Source organism: Rutidosis leptorrhynchoides, chromosome 7 (genome assembly GCF_046630445.1).
Source record: "Rutidosis leptorrhynchoides isolate AG116_Rl617_1_P2 chromosome 7, CSIRO_AGI_Rlap_v1, whole genome shotgun sequence".
NCBI lineage: Eukaryota > Viridiplantae > Streptophyta > Magnoliopsida > Asterales > Asteraceae > Rutidosis > Rutidosis leptorrhynchoides.
In genome coordinates, this window is record NC_092339.1 from 351,944,511 (window position 1) to 351,970,264 (window position 25,754).

General features: G+C 33.4%; 1 protein-coding gene across 1 annotated transcript; it reads right to left on the reverse strand.

Moving 5' to 3' along the window:
• Nucleotides 1-20,656: 20,656 nt before the first annotated feature.
• On the reverse strand, nucleotides 20,657-24,280 carry LOC139860419 (uncharacterized). The gene is made up of 5 exons (XM_071849179.1): nucleotides 24,122-24,280; nucleotides 23,741-24,056; nucleotides 23,211-23,582; nucleotides 21,675-21,831; nucleotides 20,657-21,077 (listed from the first exon to the last, which is right to left on the reverse strand). The coding sequence occupies exons 1-5, from the start codon at nucleotides 24,278-24,280 to the stop codon at nucleotides 20,657-20,659; spliced, it is 1,425 nt and encodes a 474-aa protein (XP_071705280.1).
• Nucleotides 24,281-25,754: the final 1,474 nt, after the last annotated feature.

Sequence of the window (25,754 nt, forward strand, 5' to 3'; positions counted from 1 at the left end):
TATCCAAATAATTATTTCTTGCATTTTATCTTTAGAAAACCAATTTCTAAAGTCTAAGTGTCAAGTATTTATTTTAAAGATTCACTCTCGAAAATAAATACATAAAAGTTTTGACGGCTTGTTATTGGGTATGACCCGACTTGGATCATAACACATTGGCCACATTAATTAATTTTGTCTCTCGGGCATACGAAATACCTTCAATGTCTCAGGCTAGATTACAACTCAAAGCATATATATTTTTGGAATCAACCTCAACCCTGTATAGCTAACTCCAACATTACTGCATATAGAGTGTCTATGGTTGTTCCAAATAATATATATACATGGGTGTATATGATATGTCAAAACATTTGCATACGTGTCTATGGTATCCCAAGATTACATAATATATTAGAATACATGTATAATACAATATAAGTTAGCTAGGATATGATTTGTATAGAATTGTTACAATATTTCCCGTAGCTACAACAATCAAAAAATATCCAATCTAGTTTTACCCATAACTTCTTCGTTTTAAATCCGTTTTGAGTGAATCAAATTGCTATGGTTTCATATTGAACTCTATTTTATGAATCTAAACAGAAAAAGTATAGGTTTATAGTCGGAAATATAAGTTACAAGTCATTTTTGTAAGAGGTAGTCATTTCAGTCGAAAGAACGATGTCTTGATGACCATTTTGAAAAACATACTTCCACTTTGAGTTTAACCATGATTTTTGGATATAGTTTCATGTTTATAAGAAAAATCATTTTCCCATAAGAACAACTTTTAAATCAAAGTTTATCATAGTTTTTAATTATCAAACCCAAAACAGCCCGCGGTGTTACTATGACGGCGTATGTCCGGTTTTACGGTGTTTTTCGTGTTTTCCGATTTTAAATCATTAAGTTAGCATATCATATAGATATAGAACATGTGTTTAGTTGATTTTAAAAGTCAAGTTAGAAGGATTAACTTTGTTTGCGAAAAGTTTAGAATTAACTAAACTATGTTCTAGTGATTACGTTTTCAAATCTTCGAATAAGATAGTTATTTATATATGAATCGAATGATGTTACGAACATCATTACTACCTCAAGTATAGTAGGTAAACCTACTGGAAATGACAAAAATAATCTTGAGCTTGAATGGATCTTTGATGGCTTAGAAGTTCTTGAAGCAGAATCATGACACGAAAACAATTTCAAGTAAGATTATTACTCGAATCAAGATAGTTTATAGTTATATAAATCGAATCAAAGTTTAGATATGAGTATTACCTTGAATAAGAAAGATAACCTGCTGTAATTAACAAAGGTTTCTTGATCTTAGATGATTACTTGAAATGGATTTGCAAGATTAAAAGTAAACTAGCAAACTTGAAAGGATTTTCGAAGTGTTCTTGAAGTGTTCTTCCTATGATGATTATAGCTTGATTCTTGAAGTAATTTTTGATGAAGATGATGATTAGTTTACTGGAAATTTCATTCCTAAGTGTGTGTATGTGTTTAGAGAGAATTAGAAAGAGAATTAGAAGTGAAATGGATTGATTGGTGAGTGGTGAATGATGAGTGGTGAGTGGGGTTAAAAATAGCTCTAGTTAATTGACTAGTTCATGGTAGAAGTTAAATTTGATTAGTCATGCATGACATAATCAAGAGCGGAATCCCATGCTAGTTCCTGTTGGTATATACTCATAGTAAGTTGTGTATAATACAGGTACGAATACTGAATGACTACGAGTAGAATTGTTGATGAAAAATGAATAGAAATGTAATTGTAAGCATTTTTGCTAAGTATAAGTACTTTGATATGTGTCTTATTTAACGATCTTATTTAATGTTGTTGAAATCTTAAAATCAAATTTTTAACACATTTTTAACACTTTGATATCTGCCCCTTGGACCCCGCCAGGGGTTGCCACTAAAACGACCCGTCCTAATCCATCTGGACGAAGCCTTCAACAGTTGGTCCCATTGCGAGGTTCTGACCTCTATATGCCATGCACGACTCCATGTAATATGAGCAAATGTACAGCGGAAGATTTCTTTCGTACCTGAGAATAAACATGCTTTAAAGTGTCAACCAAAAGGTTGGTGAGTTCATTAGTTTATCAAAAACAATCATTTCCAATAAAATAATAGACCCCAAGATTTTCATTTCTCATAAATATACATCTCATATCAGGCATTTCGCAAACTGCATAGAGATAAAAATCATTCATATGGTAAACGCTTGATAACCGAACTAACAGGATGCATATAGAATATCCCCATCATTCTGGGACTCTCATCGAACATGATAATCGAAGTACTAAAGCATTCGTAACCTGAATGGGACGTGTCAAGGTTCATAGATCTATCTTTAGGATTCGCGTCAATTAGGGGTCATTTCCCTAATTCTTAGGCTACCAAACTAATAAGGGACATATTCGATTCGATAATCCAACCATAGAATGTAGTTTCGATTACTTGTGTCTATTTCGTAAAACATTTATAAAAGCAGCGCATGTATTCTCAGTCCCAAAAATATATATTGCAAAAGCATTTAAAAAGGGAGCAAATGAAACTCACAATACTGTATTTTGTAGTAAAAATACATATGACATCATTTAACAATTGTAGGGTTGACCTCGGATTCACGAACCTATATCGAGTATAAATATTAACACCAAATAGTAATCGAACAAATTTATATGTATAATAAATGTTATCTTAATAAATTATGTGTTTCATTAATAACTTAATTAAATATATTTATTTTTATATATACTAGATAGATAATTTGTATTTATTATAAAATATCAATGTAGTTAAGTTATATGTAATAAATATATTTTTCTTATATATATAACATTTATTTAGTAAATTAATAATAATAATCTTAATAGTGATACTGAAAATACTAATTTTTATAATAATAAAAATAATACTAATATTAATAATAATGATAATAATAATAATATATTTATTGTAATTATATTAAATTTACGTATATATGATAATCATACTTATAGTTAATCTATGATCATAACTTAGTTATTATTATTTTTTAATCTACATACAAAATTATATTTTTAATTAAGATTTATAATAGCTTATATCATAATCGTATTTTACTAACTTCTCATTTATATATATATATATCATAATACTTTCTTGATGATAATAATAATTACAATGGTAATAATTTTAATACTAATAATAATAATAATAATAACCAAAAATAGAAATGGGCTACCTTAAAGAATAGGTTTCAGAAAAAGAATACCCCTGCCGGGCTCGAACCCGTGACCTCTCGAAGACCCGCAAACACCCCACATTACTTAGCCATTACTACGTTTCTGAATTATATTATACCCCAATATCCTTATCTCGATTTTATTTCTGTTTTCTATCTTTCCTTCATCAATTCGTAAACCCAATCATAATCCTAAATGGAACCTCGGCCCAATCGTAGATCATAAACGACACAAGTTGAATTAAATTGAATAAAGGTATCGGTTTAGATCCTTGATGGAATAAAACAAGAACAACCGACCAATTAAAATAATAAGGAGTGGGTTATTTGTTGTACTCTGTCGGCCACATAAAAAAAAATCACGTAAAGGTAGTCTTAAATTCTTTCTTTATTTATAGACTGCACATCTAATTTATAGTAACTGTGTGTGTTTATCATTTACAGGCCGTATCTACAAATTATAGCGGCTGTGAGTGGATTAGGGTTTTGAAGAATTTATAGTAGCAAGGATTTGGGTTGTGGTAGGCTGGAACAGATGAACTGGAGAGAGAGAGGAGTTGTAGATGGTGGGTAGTTTGTTGCAGAAAATTAATCGTAGTAGTAGTTTGTTGCAGAAGAGAGAAGAAGAGAGGATGGCGGGTAAATGGAGAAGAAAGGTGGTCGATGTGGTTGTTTTCGGATAGCAGGTTTGTGATCGACCAGAAAAAGAAATAGAACGTGTAGCAGTGGTAGTAATCGAGCTCGAAAATGGTGGTTTGAAGGTGGTTCACGATTGTGGAGTGAAAGATGGTGATGTATTATGGTGCTACGGTTTAACGATAGTGGGGTGGTTGGGTTTGAATCCGACGGCAAAACAATATAGCAGCAGTAGGAAAACAAGGATGTTGGTGGTTGTTTCATGGTGTTTAGGTCTCGGTTTTATCATTAAAACAAAAGCAGGTTATGTGTTTATTTATCGTGAATTAAGTCGTGAGTAAGTTTAGAAGGTGGCTTCGAATGATGGTGATTAATGATGATGAAGTGTTATGATGGTGAGGGTGATCAATGAACCGAAGAAGGAAAGTGGATTGTGAGGTGGTGTCGGCTTTGTGGTAATTTATGATGGTATTCTATGGTGGTGAGAATGATGGTGATCGTTAAGATGGGATTCAAATCAAAAACAGATAAAGTAGATGGTTTGGGTTTTGAATTAAAACAAAAACAACACAGCAACATTCATCTTTCGTATACTATCTTCTTCTCCTCGATCACTATCATCTTCGTGATCCTTTTCATTCGCTAAACAGGAATGGAAACGAAAGTGTTGCAGGTTCGAATTTATATGGGTTGTGTGTTGGGTCTTTGGGTTGAAATGAACCAGAGATAGAAAAGGGGTCGAGCTTTAATGGTAGTATTTATGGTTTGTAGATTGGTTTGGAGTGATGATAGTTGTTCATCGAGATAAATAAAAAAATATATGAATGTGAATGACAGTTGTTTGAATAAAATGGAAACATAAAACATTTGTAGCGGTAGCAGGTAGGAAATCGATTAAATTGTTGTTAATCAATTACTAGAAGTGGATTCATTGGCTAAAGAAGTCAAGTGATTAGACAGAAGATCCTCATTCATAAGCAACCAAATAAAAGAATTTAAGAGCAGTTTATAATTTAAGTTGATTTGTACGAACGAATCAATCTTCTATAGCTGAAAACGATATGATCTGATCTACGTTCGTTATCAGTATTTATATATATTTATACGTATACAATATTTACATATCTATGTATCTGTACCAATATATGTATTTATCTATATTTCCATAACTGAAATTTGTAAATATATACGTGATTAAGTATATCTGTATATTTGCTTGTATGAATATTTATATATCTATTTATTTCTGTATTTTACATATTAAAGAAATATAATATTATACAAACATTAATATTAGATTTTTAATAACAAAATTAGTAATGTTAATAATTAATAATAATGATGATATTAATATCATAATGATGTTAGTAAGGATAATGAAAATAACAATTTTAAATAAAATGATATTTCTTTATGATTAAGTTAATAGTAATACTTTTAATAATTTAAATTAAATTTAAAATTTTACTAATAACAATGATACTAATAATGTTAATATTAGTATTTATTTTTTTTAAAGTAATAATAACAATATTACTAACTATATTTTAACTTATTTTTCAATTATCATTTATACATATATATATATATATATATATATATATATATATATATATATATATATATATATATATATATATATATATATATATACACACACACACATAACTATTTACAATTAATTATTCGTGATTCATCGAGAGCAGTCGAAAGTCATTTGCGTATATTAAACAGTTCCAACTTTTTGAGACTCAACCTTACAGACTTTGCTTATCGTGTCGGAAACATATAAAGATTAAGTTTTAAATTTGGTCGGAAATTCCCGGGTCGTCACAGTACCTACCCGTTAAAGAAATTTCGTCCCGAAATTTAAGTGAGGTGATCACGACTAACAATAAAAATGTTTTCATGACGGATATGAGTTGATAAATGGAGTTTTATCATTATTGACTAATATAGATAAAACGATTCGATTAGGTGAAGCGTACGAGTGAAGCTATCACAAAAGATTGAGATAGAGATTTAACTTTTGACGTAGTCACGGTGAATTCCAGAATTTAAGGAATTTAAAAGGAAATCTTCGTAATCTATAAGATTTGATTCTTCGGCGAATGAAGAAAATTAAGATCTCTTTAATTAAATACGGTAATCTGCCTCAATTGCTCTGTCGGATATTTCCATTATAAATTCACTTTCTACGTTCCATTAATTTTCACCACTTCTATACTTAATTCCCAAATTCAAAAGATTGTGAAAATGCTTAATCCAGTTCTGATCCTTGTCCTCATTCTTACTATCGCAACAATCATTCTCCTTTTCCAACTTCCACCGGAGGAATCTGCTTTCTTCTACTTCGCCCTTGGTGTTATAGTGTTTTTGATTCTCCCGTGTCTGTATGTTGCGGTAAACATTGATATACACGGTTTGTAATTTATGTGTTGTTATCGGGCTTTATTTTCTCTCTTATATTTTGGAGCTCTTTGCCTTTTTAATCTCTTCTCGACCTCTAGTAAAGCGAGTAATGGTCCAGAATTCATAAGTATGGAGTTTCGAATGATTATAATGTTCTAAGCAGAAAGGAATGTATTATCACGATTTGATTTGTCAAATTACCAGAATTACTGAGAATTGAACTATCAAGAATATATTTTTCTTAATATGTTCAGAGTTTAAATAGAATGAAAGAGTTATGTAACATGGCACATGATGAGGGTATGATCTACTATGAACCATCATCACGTTTCATTAGAAACTCAGCATGACTTACTGTAATATAATCACGTTGGCCGGGCGTCATTATATTATACTAACCCATGCTTCAATTCCCAACACTTCTCCAAAATTCATTCATAATTTATACTTAGATTTACAGAAGTTTCCAATATAATGAAATACAGAAAACACGAAGAGGTAGATAATTTCGGACAAGAATATTTATGAAAATATCCTCAGAAATATCGAAGATATTTATGATGATATTTTGGAATTTCTAAGTTCGAAGGTTGATGAAAAAAAAATTCCGTAAGATTTAACATGACTTCGGAGCAAGATATTCTCTAAAGATTTCATCGGATCCAGAGTTACCTGGATTCTTTGAATATAGGGTTTGGTCCTTGTATTTGTCCTTGGTCTCCTTCATGGTTAACTCAATCCATTTTTCAGTACCAAATTTTCTATCGAGCGTTCCCAACACTCCATTCTTTATCATCAAACTCTTGGCCATTTAAGCCATCTACAATTTTGCTGTTTCCTCTGCATTTAATGCTACCATATCTGAATCATTGGTTATCAATCCGAGGTGGTTTCAAAAGAATTATGTTTTTAGATGATTAAACGCTGATGGTAATATGATGGAATATGAAAGGTTCTCTGGTAATAATAAAAGAGCACGCATATATATATCAAGGTTATAATAAGGTTATTTCGAATGAAAAGTCGAAGTTGATTTGTTGGAGCTGTGACAAAATTGGCTAATTTGAAAAAGAATTGCAATGTTATTTTCAGTAATAACAATGCCAAAGGAGCTAGCACAGATACGTGTTAACCGTTTACTCAGGTTCCGAGTGTTTTCAGGTGCATAGCGATATGCATAAATCTTTCCTTTCGTAGATGAAGTGCGGTTGATTCATCCTCTCGATTGAGGTGTTTTCAAGAATCATGAAAGGTTTGAACGCAGATTGTAATCGTCAAGATACAAATGAAGTTTAAGATGAAATCAAGTGGCAAACTTCAAGAGTTGTTTAGTTTCATATGTTATAATCAATATTTTAATTCATTTTAATTGTCCAATGTTGGTAATCCGTAGTTCAAAGTCCACAGTTAACAGTTCAATAATTCATATATAGCTTAATATATAATATTTGAATTAATTAATACGTATCGTGACCCGTGTACATGTCTCAGACCCGATCACAACTCAAACTATATATATTATTTGATAATCAACCTCAACCCTGTATAGAGAACTCGATCATTACTGCATATAGAGTGTCTATGGTGAATCCAAATAATATATATAGATGTGTCGATATGATATGTCAAAACCTTGTATACGTGTCCCGATATTTAAAGTGCGTAAAATAAATAACAGAAATTAAATGACGATAAATAAAATTGCGAGAATATAAATTGCGATAATTAAATTGCGATAAATAAAATGTAATCAGTTAGCTAGGGACAGTTAGCTAGGAATAGTTAGCATGGATTCTTAACAAAATAAATTTTTTTTTCGTAGTTAATTTGTTTGTTTCTAACAAATTTTATTTTGTCTAGTGTTTTCTTTATTATGCCACTTGTTGGATTCTGATAGGTTAAAATCCAAATATGAAATTGAATGAAAATGGTTATTATGCAGTGAACGGATTCGTATCTCGGTGGTTGTAAGTAAGATAGTGAATGACTGTTGAATCAGCTTCGAATAATGTACAGTGTAGTTTATTAATGTGACCTACCCGTTAAAATATTTTCACCATTAACAGTTTGTACAAAAGAATTTTTAATTACAAACCTTATGAAAATATATATACATATATATTTTCTTCAGATGTAATCATGGATTTAATGAGTTAATATAATATTAATCTCATTTGATTTACCGTTAGAACAAGAGTATATAATCTCTAAAATATTAGAGATTACATAATCGGCATGTCGAACGAAGATAAATGATGTAGAACGTCATGTAGAACGATGATTATACTCGAGGTACAGAATGAGATGTTGAGGCATGGATTGTTGATGGTACGGGTGCTATTACTGATGGTACTGTTGGTGCCTGTGATGTTGCCGAAGCTGGTATGTTTTGCACCATATTTTCCAAAAATCATTACTTAGGCGAGAATCTCGTTGACTTCTTCGATTACTCCGGGATGATTGTCGGTAAGAACGAGCGAATGAATAAGGTTTAGAATCTAAGATAGTATGTAATCATGACGAGATATTCGGGAAATGAGGGTGAAAATGGTATTCCGGATTGGTTCACTGGTAAGTGCTTCAGGTTCATCGCTAAGAGGTAAATTCGGTTGGTGAAAAGGATCTCCTTCTTCGCGTCTCCATTGATTAAGTTGAATACGAACCCCTCAGATGAATTGGGGATGGCTGATTAATTGATTCATTCTGGTGACACCGCTTTCGGAGCTTAGGTGAATATCCATGTCGAAATAGCTGTCGGAATAACTATCGGAATAGCTATCGAAATCTGAGGGACTCGAATTGGCTGAGGGATTCATCTCGTATGATCAGATGAAGGATTTTTGATAAGAAATAGATTATAGGATGTAGATTAGTACCCTGAAATACATAATTTACATATGCATATGTAATACTAAAATCCCATAAGTTACGGAGGAATCTACGGAAGCTGTCAGGCAACGTCTACAGTAACAAATACGCTAAGATATGAATTATCAGATACGCTAAGATATGAATTTTGTCTATACACTATTCATGCAATCATTGCAGTAAGATATGTCTAGACTAAGAATGATAAGCAGGTAATTTCCTAAGGATGTTAAACAGATAATTTCTGACATAAATGATAAGCAAAACTTTTGACATGCAGACACTGTCGAAGTCCAGACTCACTAATGCATCATAGCGACTATCAGTTAGACACACTAATGCAAGACCTGGTTCACTAAGACCACCGCTCGGATACCAACTGAAACGACCCGTCCTAATCCATCTGGACGAAGTCTTCAACAGTTGGTCCCATTGCGAGGTTCTGACCTCTATATGCCATGCACGACTCCATGTAATATGAGCAAATGCACAGCAGAATATTTCTTTCGTACCTGATAATAAACATACTTTAAAGTGTCAACCAAAAGGTTGGTGAGTTCATTAGTTTATCAAAAACAATCATTTCCAATAATATAATAGACCCCAAGATTTTCATTTCTCATAAATATACATCTCATATCAGGCATTTCGCAAACTGCATAGAGATAAAAATCATTCATATGGTGAACGCTTGATAACCAAACTAACAGGATGCATATAGAATATCCCCATCATTCCGGGACTCTCATCGGACATGATAATCGAAGTACTAAAGCATTCGTAACCCGAATGGGACGTGTCAAGGTCCATAGATCTATCTTTAGGATTCGCGTCAATTAAGGGCCATTTCCCTAATTCTTAGGCTACCAAACTAATAAGGGGCATTTCGATTCGATAATCCAACCATAGAATGTAGTTTCGATTACTTGTGTCTATTTCGTAAAAAATTTATAAAAGCAACGCATGTATTCTCAGTCCCAAAAATATATAATGCAAAAGCATTTAAAAAGGGAGCAAATGAAACTCACAATACTGTATTTTGTAGTAAAAATACATATGACATCATTTAACAATTGTAGGGTTGACCTCAGATTCACGAACCTATATCTAGTATAAATATTAACACCAAATAGTAATCGAACAAATTTATATGTATAATAAATGTTATCTTAATAAATTATGTGTTTCATTAATAACTTAATTAAATATATTTATTTTTATATATACTAGATAGATAATTTGTATTTATTATAAAATATCAATGTAGTTAAGTTATATGTAATAAATATATTTTTCTTATATATATAACATTTATTTAGTAAATTAATAATAATAATCTTAATAGTGATACTGAAAATACTAATTTTTATAATAATAAAAATAATACTAATATTAATAATAATGATAATAATAATAATATATTTATTGTAATTATATTAAATTTACGTATATATGATAATCATACTTATAGTTAATCTATGATCATAACTTAGTTATTATTATTTTTTAATCTACATACAAAATTATATTTTTAATTAAGATTTATAATAGCTTATATCATAATCGTATTTTACTAACTTCTCATTTATATATATATATATATATATATCATAATACTTTCTTGATGATAATAATAATTACAATGGTAATAATTTTAATACTAATAATAATAATAACCAAAAATAGAAATGGGCTACCTTAAAAAATAGGTTTCAGAAAAAGAATACCCCTGCCGGGCTCGAACCCGTGACCTCTCGAAGACCCGCAAACACCCCACACCACATAACCATTACTACGGTTCTGAATTATATTATACCTCAATATCCTTATCTCGATTTTATTTCTGTTTTCTATCTTTCCTTCATCAATTCGTAAACCCAATCATAATCCTAAATGGAACCTCGGCCCAATCGTAGATCATAAACGGCCCAAGTTGAATTAAATTGAATAAAGGTATCGGTTTAGATCCTTGATGGAATAAAACAAGAACAACCGACCAATTAAAATAACAAGGAATGGGTTATTTGCTGTACTCTATCGGCCACATAAAAAAAATCACGTAAAGGTAGTCTTGAATTCTTTCTTTATTTATAGACTGCACATCTAATTTATAGTAACTGTGTGTGTTTATCATTTACAGGCCGTATCTACAAATTATAGAGGCTGTGTGTGGATTAGGGTTTCGAAGAATTTATAGTAGCAAGGATTTGGGTTGTGGTAGGCTGGAACAGACGAACTGGAGAGAGAGAGGGGTTGTAGATGGTGGTTCGTTGTTTTTTCAAACAGAAAATTAGTCGTAGTAGTAGTTTGTTGCAGAAGAGAGAAGAAGAGATGATGGCGGGTAAATGGAGAAGAAAGGTGGTCGATGTGGTTGTTTTCGGATAGCAGGTTTGTGATCGACCAGAAAAGGAAATAGAACGTGTAGCAGTGGTAGTAATCGAGCTCGAAAATGGTGGTTTGAAGGTGGTTCACGATTGTGGAGTGAAAGATGGTGATGTATTATGGTGCTACGGTTTAACGATAGTGGGGTGGTTGGGTTTGAATCCGACGGTAAAACAATATAGCAGCAGTAGGAAAACAAGGATGTTGGTGGTTGTTTCATGGTGTTTGGGTCTCGGTTTTATCATTAAAACAAAAGCAGGTTATGTGTTTATTTATCGTGAATTAAGTCGTGAGTAAGTTTAGAAGGTGGCTTTGAATGATGGTGATTAATGATGATGAAGTGTTATGATGGTGAGGGTGATCAATGAACCGAAGAAGGAAAGTGGATTGTGAGGTGGTGTCGGCTTTGTGGTAATTGATGATGGTATTCTATGGTGGTGAGAATGATGGTGATCGTTAAGATGGGATTCAAATCAAAAACAGATAAAGTAGATGGTTTGGGTTTTGAATTAAAACAAAAACAACACAGCAACATTCATCTTTCGTATACTATCTTCTTCTCCTCGATCACTATCATCTTCGTGATCCTTTTCATTCGCTAAACAGGAATGGAAACGAAAGTGTTGCAGGTTCGAATTTATATGGGTTGTGTGTTGGGTCTTTGGGTTGAACTGAACCAGAGATAGAAAAGGGGTCGAGCTTTAATGGTAGTATTTATGGTTTGTAGATTGGTTTGGAGTGATGATAGTTGTTCATCGAGATAAATAAAAAAATATATGAATGTGAATGACAGTTGTTTGAATAAAATGGAAACATAAAACATTTGTAGTGGTAGCAGGTAGGAAATCGATTAAATTGTTGTTAATCAATTACTAGAAGTGGATTCTTTGGCTAAAGAAGTCAAGTGATTAGACAGAAGATCCTCATTCATAAGCAACCAAATAAAAGAATTTAAGAGCAGTTTATAATTTAAGTTGATTTGTACGAACGAATCAATCTTCTATAGCTGAAAACGATATGATCTGATTTACGTTCGTTATCAGTATTTATATATATATACGTATACAATATTTACATATCTATGTATCTGTACCAATATATGTATTTATCTATATTTCCATAACTGAAATTTGTAAATATATACGTGATTAAGTATATCTATATATTTGCTTGTATGAATATTTATATATCTACTTATTTCTGTATTTTACAAATTAAAGAAATATAATATTATACAAACATTAATATTAGATTTTTAATAACAAAATTAGTAATATTAATAATTAATAATAATGATGATATTAATATCATAATGATGTTAGTAACGATAATGAAAATAACAATTTTAAATAAAATGATATTTCTTTATGATTAAGTTAATAATAATACTTTTAATAATTTTAAATTAAATTTAAAATTTTACTAATAATAATGATACTAATAATGTTAATATTAGTATTTATTTTTTTTAAAGTAATAATAACAATATTACTAACTATATTTTAACTTATTTTTCAATTATCATTTATATATATATATATATATATATATATATATATATATATATATATATATATATATATATATACACACACACATAACTATTTACAATTAATTGTTCGTGATTCGTCGAGAGCAGTCGAAGGTCATTTGCATATATTAAACAGTTCAAACTTTTTGAGACTCAACCTTACAGACTTTGCTTATCTTGTCGGAAACATATAAAGATTAAGTTTTAAATTTGGTCGGAAATTCCCGGGTCGTCACAGCCACCCCTTGGACCCCGCTATCGGGGGCGCTGCCCCCGAACCTCCGTCATAATCAAGATAAGTTCAAACAATTGTGCACTCCACACTTTCCCCAAACTTGTTCGATATTTAACAAGGTTATTTTGGTTAACAAATTAATCCCATTACAATTAAATCACATTTGTGACACAAATCACCAACAATGAATATATCTTGACATGATATATATACTTTAAAATGTCGTTACAACGATAATCGTTACATATATGTCCATATATATATATCAACATATAGTTTTTACAAGTTTTAACGTTCGTGAATCGCCGGTCAACTTGGGTGGTCAATTGTCTACATGAAACTCATTTTAAATAATCAAGTCTTAACAAGTTTGATTGCTTAACATGTTAGAAACATTTAATCATACAAAAATAGTTTTCATTTAATATATAATCATGGAATAATCATGGAAAAGTTCGGGTGACTACACATTAAGGTTAATGTCGGTTACCAGGTGTTCAATCCATATGAATGATTTTTATGCAGATGGCTATACGCATGCATGATGTTTATGAGAAATGGAAATATGAAATTTTGTGGTCTATTAAAATTATGGAAATGATTAATTACGATAAATTAATGAATTCACCAACCTTTTGGTTGACACTTTTAAGCATGTTTATTCTCAGGTATTAAAGAAATCTTCCGTTGTGCATTTGCTCAATTTAAAGATATTATTTGGAGTCATTCATGGCATATTTCAAAAGACGTTGCATTCAAGTCGTTGAGTTCAATAAAGAATATTATTAAGTAAATGACAAGGTGAATTTCAAAACTCCTTATTACCATTAGGGTGATGATTCGTATACCACCAAAATTATCCACACACCACCAAATGTGTGTACAACCTTCTAAAACATATTTAGTGGTATATGGATAAAAGCTAGTGGTGTACGGTGGTGTACGAATCACTCCCTTTACCATTAATGTGGAATGAATTAAGATAATTTTAACCATAGTAAAAAAAAAGGTCGTTAACAAGCATAAGTGTAACTACGGGTCCTTCCTACTCAAACCCAACAGAATATCGAAGTCTCGCCGGTGCATTACAATACTTGACTTTTACTCGACCTAATATTTCGTATGTCGTACATCAAATTTTTTTACATATGCACGACCCAAAAGACTGCCATATGCAAGCCCTTAGACGCATACTACGTTATATCTGTGGTACCATCAGTCATGGTTTACAGCTCACTAAAAGTTCACTATCCTCACTTTTCTCTTATATTGATGCGAATTGAGGCGGATGCCCGAACACGCGACGCTCAACTTCTGGTTATGGTGTATTTAATCTCGTTTCATGGTCCATTAAACGTCATCAAACCGTCTCGCGAGTCAGCGCCGAAGCAGAATATCGGGGTGTGGCAAATGTTGTGTTTGAATCATGTTGGATTCGAAACTTACTCCTTGAGCTTCGATGTCAACTAAATAAGGCTACAATTGTTTTTTGTGATAATGTAAGTGCAATTTTTTTGTCGGGAAATCCAGTTCAACACCGGCACACTATACACATTGAAATGGATATTCATTTCGTTCGTGAAAGTGTGGCTCGAGGTCAAATTAGGGTACTTCACATTCCTACTCGTTTTTAAATTGCTGACATATTTACAAAAGGTTTACCAAGAGTTTTATTTGAAGACTTCTGGGATAGTTTGAACGTACGCCCACCCTCCCGCTCAAACTGAGGGGCTATATTAGCCAACATTAGTCAACGCATATATTAGCTGTATCATTATAGTCGATATATTATATTTAGAGCAGGGGATGGGTTGGAAACAGCCAGGGAGTAATCCTGCTGGGCTGCGTACATCAGAGTATGGGGTCGGATTACTCGCCCTCCCGGGTAGCCCGAACAGGGAAAACCTTCTACCTTTACCTTTACCTTTACCATTATATTTAGAGCAAGTGTATAATAGCTAAGCAAGTGATAGGAAAGATGTATTCTTCCCATATATATAGGATAGTTTGTTAAGATACGATGGCCAATGTATTAGCGTATACGAACGATTGTAAACATAGAATTCATTCAATCAATATTACTTATAGTATTTCGGGTGGTAACAGGTATATCCATGGATTATAAATTATCATTCATATCTGATCCACGAAATATTTGGATCATCCATATCCATATCCAATAATCGTCCATTTACATCATCCACATCCATTATAAATGAATAGGATCGGGTGGATATTCATGAATTGAATATCCATTGTCATCCCCAAGGTTGTAAAAAACGCTATTCGGGGATTAATCGGTCGGGACATTTGAAGGATTAATCGGAAATTCGGGGATTAATCGGGATTAATCGAATGTTGACCAATGTTGACTTTTAAGTATAAATATAATAAAAATAAATAATAACTATAAATATATTAAATATAGAAGTTTCAAAAAATAAATAATTCATTAAATAATTTTTTTTACCGAATTAATCCCGTTTAATCGTGTTTGACCGAATTAATTGGCGTTGACCGTTTTTATAGCGAATTACATTAAACTTAACGCAAGTGTTAAATTTCCGTTTAATCCCCGATTAATCGCCGTTTAATCCCCTTTTTTGCAACATTGGTCATCCCTATCCACTGAAGAATTATTTTATTATAGTTATCATTTGAGAAACGATAATTAGAGTATTCACGTAGAAATATGAGTTAGTCTTGTGTACTTTATTGCCCAACTGGGCTAGGAAAATACAAATACAAAATACAAGATTGAAGATGAGATTTATAGAAATAGAAATAGAAATTAGTGGGCAGTGACACACTTTATTGGAGTAGGAGGGGCTCATGGTCCCCCTAAAAGATTTTGTTCTTAGTAGCCGTTTCTTTAGTTTTAGAGATTAATACATGAGACACGTTGTAATCTTGACCCGTAAATAAAAGTTAGAACGTGGGTCATCGATTTTTTAATTATAAGCGTATTGGGCTTCTGACCATTTTCCTTGATTCACATTCGTTAGCTTACAACGTCTATAAAAACATGTTTTATTTATTATAATTTTATATTATTAGATGTGTGTATTACATAGTATATACTATAAGAGACTACATGTTTTGCTTGAATTATTTTGGCCCTTTCAACATTAGTGTTCAAGCTCCGTCACTATTAATGGGCCTCTTACTGTCTTTTATAAAAGGAACTTTTTCATACCTTTTTTCATACGTAGTGAAAAGGAAACATTTTGCTAATACTGATTTGCATTAGCTAATTCATCACTAAATTTGACAAGCAAGGGCCGATGTTTTTTTTATTTTTTAAAAGCAGATATTATTATCACGAAATTGTACAAAAGAGGGGCAAGGACGGATGTTTTAAAAGGCACAGAGAGGCAACTGCTCCCATTTAATCTTGATTAAGGAATAGAATTTATAGTTATTTGAGTTACAAATGTTTAGTCTTTTGAATAAATTAAAAGGGAGTTCATATAAGAGCGATATGACCAGTGGCGATTCCAGGATGAAAAATCAATGGGGTTCCAAAAAAAATTTTCAAAACAAATTATATTTTAAGGGTACTTTAGTGGTTATTTACCTTAATAAATCCATAAATTTTATAAATATATGAGGTCCTATAGTTAAATTTAATGGTTTCCTATACAATTTTAAAAGTAAATAGTGTAAACAAAAATTAATTTAATGGAGTCATGGAACCCCATAAAACCATATGTGGAGTCGCCACCCATATGTGGAGTTGTGGAGTTTATATAAATCAAATTTATCATGAACTTTCTTATCTTTTCTATATCTCTCAATCATTTTTCAACTAAAATCAATTTTTAACTAAAAAAGTATCGTAAGTTTAAGTCTATGTATAAATTTCCACACCCCTAAAATGTATATTAAAGCTCCGCCATTGTTTGACGAGGTCTTTAAATGTATTAATTGTATTTTGTAGTTGTTTTTTTTCCCAAAAAAAATAGATAAACTTTCATATAACAAAAGAAAGTTCATCAAAAGAATGAGACCTCCTTTAAACATATAAACCAAGAATCCCGAACATAATAATTAATCTAAGCCTAAGCAAAACTCGATAAACGAACTATCAAATCAAAACACTTACGAAACGCTAAAGATGTAATACCCCGTCAAAATGTGGCATTGACGTGCTGTATTACCAGAGGTCAAAGTCTGATCGATGCAAGCTATATGCAACGTTTTAAAAACAATAGTGGCATTTTATTCAAAAACCAAACGTTTTACAATACTTAAAGAAAACCAACAAAGTACTAATCAAAACCAAATGTATTTAAATGTAAAGACATAATGCCACTATCAAAATTTAAACAAATCTTCATTTCCAAATGCATGACCTCTACTGCCTTACTAGCTAGAGCGGAAGCATTCCCAAATTACCTGAGAATAAACATGTAAAAACGTCAACACAAAGGTTGAGTGAATCATAGGTTTAAGTAGTATAAAGTATAGAGTATAGACCACAAGATTTGTTTGTTTGCATGCTTTGCCGGCATCTTTAAAAATATAAAAAGATTCTATAAGTTTGAGCACCCAGTAACTAAGCCTTAACATTTTTTTAGTACCCCTGTTGTTATGTACACCTAATCAAAATGTACTACCTCAAATATTATACGCCCGTTAAGTTTAGGTTAGTTTCTAACCCGGACGGACGGGGATGTCAAGCCCTATGGATCCATATACACCTATTCGCGCCCACCAGTTCTTTAAACTGATAGCTACTAGTTACCAAAGCTAAGAGATTTTCGGTTATAACTCAACATAGAATGTAAGTTTAGCACTTGTGTCTACTTGTAAAACAGAAAAAGACATGTATTCTCACCCCAAAAACAGTTTATAAAATAGTTAAAAAGTTGGGGCTATGACTCACCTTATGAGCACAGTAAACAGTATGATAGTAAATAGCAGCGATAGTCCAAAGTTGTCAACCTATCATCATTAGGTTTAAGTTAGTTGGATCATCATGGTCATCATCATCATCGTTATCATTATAGTTATGTGTTTGATATATATGTTCATATTTATTACCGATGTTTCTTTCTAAAGTTTTCAATGTTAACTACTCCCACAGTTTAGATGTTGCATAACTCAAACGATCCTTGTTGCTATCAAGTAAGTCAATGGACAGCCAGATGTAACCGAGGGCCAGGACTCTTGATTCGACTTTAAGTCGTGACATTCGAGATCCACAACCTTATCCCAAACTGGCAACCTAGACACCATCCATGACCGTAAGTAGCGGTGAGTCTTGTGAAAGTCATACACTATTTGTTTGTGATTTTTAATTCCACGTAAGTTCTAGTAAGTATAGGAATACATCACTTGTTTATTTCCGTTTTCGATATATATTATATTACCCTTTTATAATATTTAAGTCATATTATAATTTCTTTATATTATTTCTTTTCATATATATATATATATATATATATATATATATATATATATATATATATATATATATATATATATATATTTACACACAAACACATATACTTCTAATTATGTAGTACGTATATATGTATCTACATCTATACATGCATGCACTCATGTATACATGTATATCTACATATACGCATAAACATAATCTTTCATATATATCTATATGTTTCACATATACAATATCATATTCATGTTAGGGTTTTACGAATAAAATATATACATACATTTAATATTTTATACTTTTCACATAACACACAACTCATAGTCTTATATTTAAATAAGTTTTATCGTAAAATATAAGTATTTATGTACCACACTTTGTTATCTTAATTCATAAAACATTATATATAAAATTTTAGCTATATACTTTATATAATAATATATAGTTCAGGGGTTAAATAGTAAATATATAATTCTTTTAAATTATTTTGTAACTATTAATAAAGATCAGGGACCAAAGTGTAAAAATCAAAATTTTAATCACCATGTTCTTCTTTTTCTCTTCCTAATCGAGCAGCAGGTTCCATTTTTTTTTTTAATTCAAAATAATCTATATTATAATCTCTTAATTTTTATATCAATATTAGTGTTTCATATTCATAACCATAATAGTATAAGTATATAAATTTAAACAGTTAAGGTTATGATTCCATACCGAACAAGAACGAGAGAGATGATGTTAGAAGGTGGTGGCGTGAACAACAGAAGATGAGCAGCAGTGGCAGCCCAAAACCTTCGGTTTGGTTGCTATTTCACGAACAGAAACACAGCAGCAGCAGCTGCAAACTATGGTGGGTTTGGATGGTGATAAGTGGCGATAGTGTGGTGATGTTTAGCGGCCAGAAATAGCAACAAAAAGGCTGCTGTAGGTGGCGGTTTACAGCAGCAAATAGGTGGTGGTGGTGGCAGTTTGTGGCTGCAAAAGACAGCAGCAAGTGGCGGTGATGGTGGTTGTTTTTGGTGGTCGGCGGTGGTGATGTGAGGGAGGTGATGGTTGCCGAGTTTAAGAGGAAGAGGAGGAGAATTTTGGGAGCTTTTTGAGAGGTGAATTGTGAATGAGGAATGGGTGAGTCTATGGGTGTTTATATAGGGTAGCAATTAGAGGTGAGTTAGGATTAGTATGAGATTAGGATTAGGCTTTAGAAGTTTTAAGAAGGTTATGACTTTTTGGTTTAGGATAAAGCTTCAAGTGTTTGAGTAGGATTAGGACTTCATTAGATTATTCTAGATTTAGAATTAGATAATTACATTTAATTAATTTGTTCCATTTATTTATTTATTTTGCCGAAAATATATATATTTATATATATAGTTTTGTTTTTTTATATTATATATATATATATATATATATATATATATATATATATATATATATATATATATATATATATATATATATATATATATATTAATTTTACAAATGTACATCCGAGTCCTTGTACATTTTATTCGCGTTAGTCCTTCGTTAAATTTTTATTGATGATGACGAGCCATGATTGTTAGTTTAGGTAACCTCGTTACCCATTTCATTACTTTCATTAGTTTCGGTTTTCTAACCGAGTAAGTTTGCTTTGGACAACCTAAGTTTCAAGTTCGTTAAAAAAAAAATGATCGAAAAAGTTGGGGTGTTATAGTACCTACCCGTTATTAGAAATTTGCTTTGGTCATTGCCGTCATCTGGCGTTTCGTTTGTAAATAAGTGAGGATATTTTTCTCTCATGTGATCTTCACGTTCCCACGTAGTCTCGGGTCCTCGAAGCGCGTTCCGTCGAACTTTGACGATTGGTATTCTACTTTGATGAAGTCCTTTGACGTTTCGGTCAACGATTTCCGCGGGTTTTTCAATAAAGTTCAGTTTGTCGTCAACTTGGATTTCTTCAAGTGGGATGATAAGGTCCTCCTTCGCTTAGCACTTTTTCAAATTCGACACATGAAACGTATCGTGTATTACAGCGAGTTGTTGAGGTAATTCTAGTCGATAGGCCACTGGCCCAATACGTTCGTTGATCTTGAAAGGCCCCACATATCTTGGGCTCAGCTTTCCTCGTTTGCCAAAGCGTATCACACCTTTCCACGGTGACACCTTTAGCAGGACCATGTCGTTTTCTTGGAATTCTAATGGTTTTCTTCTGATGTCAGCATAACTCTTTTGACGACTTCGGGCTGTCTCTAGCCTTTGCTTAATCTTTACAATGTGTTCGGTCGTCTCGTGGATGATCTCGGGACCATTCAACTGTCGGTCACCCACTTCATTCCAATAGATTGGCGATCTACATTTTTGCCCATAGAGTGCCTCGAACGGTGCAGCTTGGATACTTGAATGATGGCTGTTATTATAAGAAAACTCAGCTAATGGCAGGAATCAGTCCCATCCTTTTCCAAAATCAATAACACATACTCGTAACATATCTTCGAGCGTTTGAATCGTTCTCTCGCTTTGTCCATCTGTTTGAGTATGGTAAGCAGTACTCATGTCTAACTGCGTTCCCAAAGTTTCTTGTAACGACTTCCAAAATCTAGAAGTAAAACGGCTATCGTGATTCAAAATAATAGAAACAAGCACACCATGCCTTGAAACTACCTCCTTGAAATACAACTGAGCAAGCTTTTCCATCTTGTCAGTTTCCTTCATCGGTAAAAAGTGAGCTGATTTGGTGAGACGGTTAACAATCACCCAAATCGTATCATAGCCATTCACAGTTTTTGGCAACTTCGTAATGAAATCCATGGTAATCCGTTCCCACTTCCACTCGGGAATCTCAGGCTGTTGCAGTAGCCCAGAAGGTTTATGGTGTTCAGCTTTAACTTTAGAGTAAGTCAAGCACATGCTTACATAGGTAGCAATATTCGCTTTCATTCCAGGCCACCAATATAACATTTTTATATCATGATACATCTTGTCAGCACCTGGGTGAATCGAATACCTTGTCATATGTGCCTCATCAAGTACTTTCTTTCTTACTTCGCTAATTCTTGAGACCCAAATTCTTTCAGCAAAGTAACGAGTTCCATCTCCTTTAATTTCGAACTGCTTGTCTAAACCTCTAAGAGATTCTTCCTTCTTATTTTCTTCTTTAAGCGCTTCAAGTTGGACATCTCGAATTTGTGTAGTCAAATTGGTATGGACAATCAGATTTAAAGCTCTAACTCATAAAGGTTTAACCCTTTCTTTTTGGCTTAGGGCGTTAGCCACTACATTTGCTTTATCAGGGTGATATCGGATGTCGTAATCGTAATCATTTAATAACTCAACCCAGCGTCGTTGCCTCATGTTGAGTTGTTTTTGGTTCAGAATATGCTGCAAACTCTTATGATCAGTAAAGATGGTACACTTGGTTCCATAAAGATAGTGTCTCCACATTTTGAGTGCGAAGACCACAGCACCAAGTTCTAAATCATGTGTGGTGTAGTTTTATTCGTGAATCTTTAGTTGACGGGAGGCGTAAGCAATGACCTTTTTCCGTTGCATCAAGACATAGCCAAAACCTTGGCGGGATGCGTCACAGTATACAACAAAGTCATCGTTTCCTTCGGGTAGGGACAGGATAGGAGCATATGTTAACTTCTATTTCAGAAGTTGGAAAGCAGCTTCATGCACATCGGACCACTCATATTTCTTGCCTTTATGAGTCAAGGCAGTCAATGGTCGTGCAATTTTTGAGAACCCTTCAATGAATCTCCTGTAATAGCCAGCAAGACCTAAGGATTGTTGCACTTGGGTTAGCGTCTTAGGTGCTTCCAGTGTCTAATAGATTCAATCTTCATTGGATCCACTTGTATCCCTTGGCTACTAACCACGTGACCAAGGAATTGTACCTTCGATAGCCAAAACTCGCACTTTGAAAACTTTGCGTACAATTGTTCCTTCTCGAGTAGTTCCAATAGTAATCTCAGATGTTGCTCATGTTCCGCTTTACTCTTCGAGTGTACCAATATGTCATCGATGAACACGATTACAAAGTTGTCCAGATAGGGCTTGCATACACGATTTATAAGGTCCATGAACACTGCAGGTGCATTTGTTAACCCGAATGGCATCACTAGGAATTCGTAATGGCCATAGTGAGTTCTAAATGCTGTCTTGGAGATATCTTCATTCTTCACCCTCAATTGGTGATAACCAGATCTCAAATCGATCTTAGAGTATACGGATGACCCTTGTAGTTGGTCGAATAGATCGTCGATTCTCGGTAGTGGATACCTATTCTTGATAGTTAACTTATTCAACTCGCGATAGTCGATACACATTCGTAGGGATCCATCCTTCTTCTTGACAAAGAGAATGGGGGCTCCCCACAGAGATGAGCTCGGTCGGATGAAACCTCTATCCAACAATTCTTGAAATTGGTTGGACAATTCTTTTAGTTTCGATGGTGCCAATCTGTATGGTGATCGTGCAACTGGTGCAGCTCCGGGTACGAGATCTATTTGGAATTCTACCGATCTATGAGGTGGAAGACCAGGTAGTTCTTCGGGAAATACGTTCGGGAATTCTCTAACAATTGGTACATCTTCAATTCGCTTTTCTTCGGTCTCGATCTCTTTCACGTGTGCAAGGATAGCTTGATAGCCTTTCCTTAAATACTTTTGTGCCTTCATGTACGAAATCAGGTTAAGTTTTACGCTGGTTTTATCTCCATAAACCATCAAATTCTCTCCATTATCAAGGGGTATGCGAATCGCCTTTTCGAAACACACGACCTCGGCTCTATTCTTAGACAACCAGTCCATTCCTATTACTACATCAAAACTTCCTATTTCAATAGGCATCAGGTCCACCAAAAATGATTTCCCTTCTAAAACTAAGGTACAGTCTTTGTAGATTTTATTAGCTTCATAAGTTTACCGTTCACCAGTTCAATACAGTACTTAGTGTCTATAGGTACATGGGTTTTATCAAGCATGCAACTAGATTCTATGGATACGAAACTTCTATTGGCACCACAATCATACAGTACTGAAACAATGTGATTGTTTAGAAGAAACGTACCAGCAACCAAGTCGGGGTCCTCATGAGCCTCGTGAACATTGATATTGAAGGCTCTTCCTCTTCCTTTCTCTGGTCCTTTCTTGTTTGGACATTCATTTCTAAAATGCCCCTTCTGACCGCACTCATAACACGTCTTCACGGCACCATCATTAGTAGTAGGAGGATTTGCAGTACCAGTAGTCTTTAACCAGCAGTTCTTGGTCAGGTGCCCTATTTTCTTGCACTTTCCACAAGTCACAGTGCATCTTCCCTCATGGTGTCTCTCACACCTTGAACAGTAAGGAGCCTTTCCTTGATACCCCTTTCCAGAAACTTCCTGCTTTTTGGATGACTGGGAGTTATAATTTCCAGTCCACTTCCTCTTATTATCCCAGATTTTACCTCGGCAGCATTCAGTTGAGTAAATTGATCCATGAGATCATTTTCCATATTAATGGTCTCTTGCAAAGTTTGGGGTTTAGAAGCATGAACACTACCTTGAATGTTTTCAGAGAGACCCTTAACATAACGGTCGATTTTCTTCCATTCAGTTGGGACCATTCCCAGATACAGCAGAATCAATTCCAAATAGCGGTTGGTGTAAGTAGCAAGATCAGTCCCAATAACCTTTAGATCTCATAACTCAGCCTCCATCTTCTTAACTTCATTATCGGGACAATACTCAGCAGTCATACGGGTTTTGATGTCTTCCCGAGGGATGGCATGAGCAGCCTCGAGACCCATAGGTCGAGCAATAGAATTCCACCAGGTCAAGGCCTTACCTTCCAGTGTGGAAGTAGCAAACTTTACCTAGTTAGCTTGAGCACAGTTACTAATACTAAACACTGACTCCATCTTCTCAATCTAATGGGTTAGACCCACTGGTCCTTCAGTGCCTTTGAATGGCAGTGGCTTACAAGCCATAAACTCCTTGTAAGTGCAGTTTTGTCTCGTGTTCGATCCTCCAGGAATATTAGCCAATGCAGCGGAGACACCTTCATTGATAAGTGCTCGGAGTTCTTCAGGAATGTAAGTACGTCTTCCAGACATTGTTCTTCAAACAATAAATACAGAGTTAGCATCCCTAGATATATATGCATATTGTCAAATAGTTGGGGTAATTTCTCCATTCGGAGGAGGTCGTAGTAGCTCGGTGAATGGTTAAGACTTTCGTCCTCAGAGTCGGAGAGAATGATGGGGTTAGTATTGACATATTATCTAAAAGAAAACAAGTAAATCTAGAGTAACAAGTAAGTAAGGCAACTTATAATCGTCTAGTTATAGATTAGGCTTATTAACGTATCCTATAGGCACACACACTAATGCATCCTAATTCCCTATAACCAGAGCTCTGATACCAACTGTAATAACCCGTCAAAATGTGGCATTGACGTGCTGTATTACCAGAGGTCAAAGTCTGATCGATGCAAGCTATATGCAACGCTTTAAAAACAATAGTGGCATTTTATTCAAAAACTAAACGTTTTACAATACTTAAAGAAAACCAACAATGTACTAATCAAAACAAAATGTATTTAAAATGTAAAGACATAATGCCACTATCAAAATTTAAACAAATCTTCATTTCCAAATGCATGACCTCTACTGCCTTACTAGCTAGAGCGGAAGCATTCCCTAATTACCTGAGAATAAACATGTAAAAACGTCAACACAAAGGTTGAGTGAATCATAGGTTTAAGTAGTATAAAGTATAGAGTATAGACCACAAGATTTGTTTGTTTGCATGCTTTGCCGGCATCTTTAAAAATATAAAAAGATTCTATAAGTTTGAGCACCCAGTAACTAAGCCTTAACATTTTTTTAGTACCCCTGTTGTTATGTACACCTAACCAAAATGTACTACCTCAAATAGTATACGCCCGTTAAGTTTAGGTTAGTTTCTAACCCGGATGGACGGGGATGTCAAGCCCTATGGATCCATATACACCTATTCGCGCCCACCAGTTCTTTAAACTGATAGCTACTAGTTACCAAAGCTAAGGGATTTTCGGTTATAACTCAGCATAGAATGTAA

Coding starts and splice junctions, on each gene's coding strand:
- LOC139860419 (XM_071849179.1), bottom strand. CDS start 24,280: ATGGTCCCAACTGAATGGAAGAAAATCGACCGTTATGTTAAGGGTCTC. Junction 21,832..23,210: donor ATTTCCCGAAGAACTACCTG/GTCTTCCACCTC, acceptor TCCAACTTGAAG/CGCTTAAAGAAGAAAATAAG. Junction 21,078..21,674: donor GATGAGGCACATATGACAAG/GTATTCGATTCA, acceptor TTATAATAACAG/CCATCATTCAAGTATCCAAG.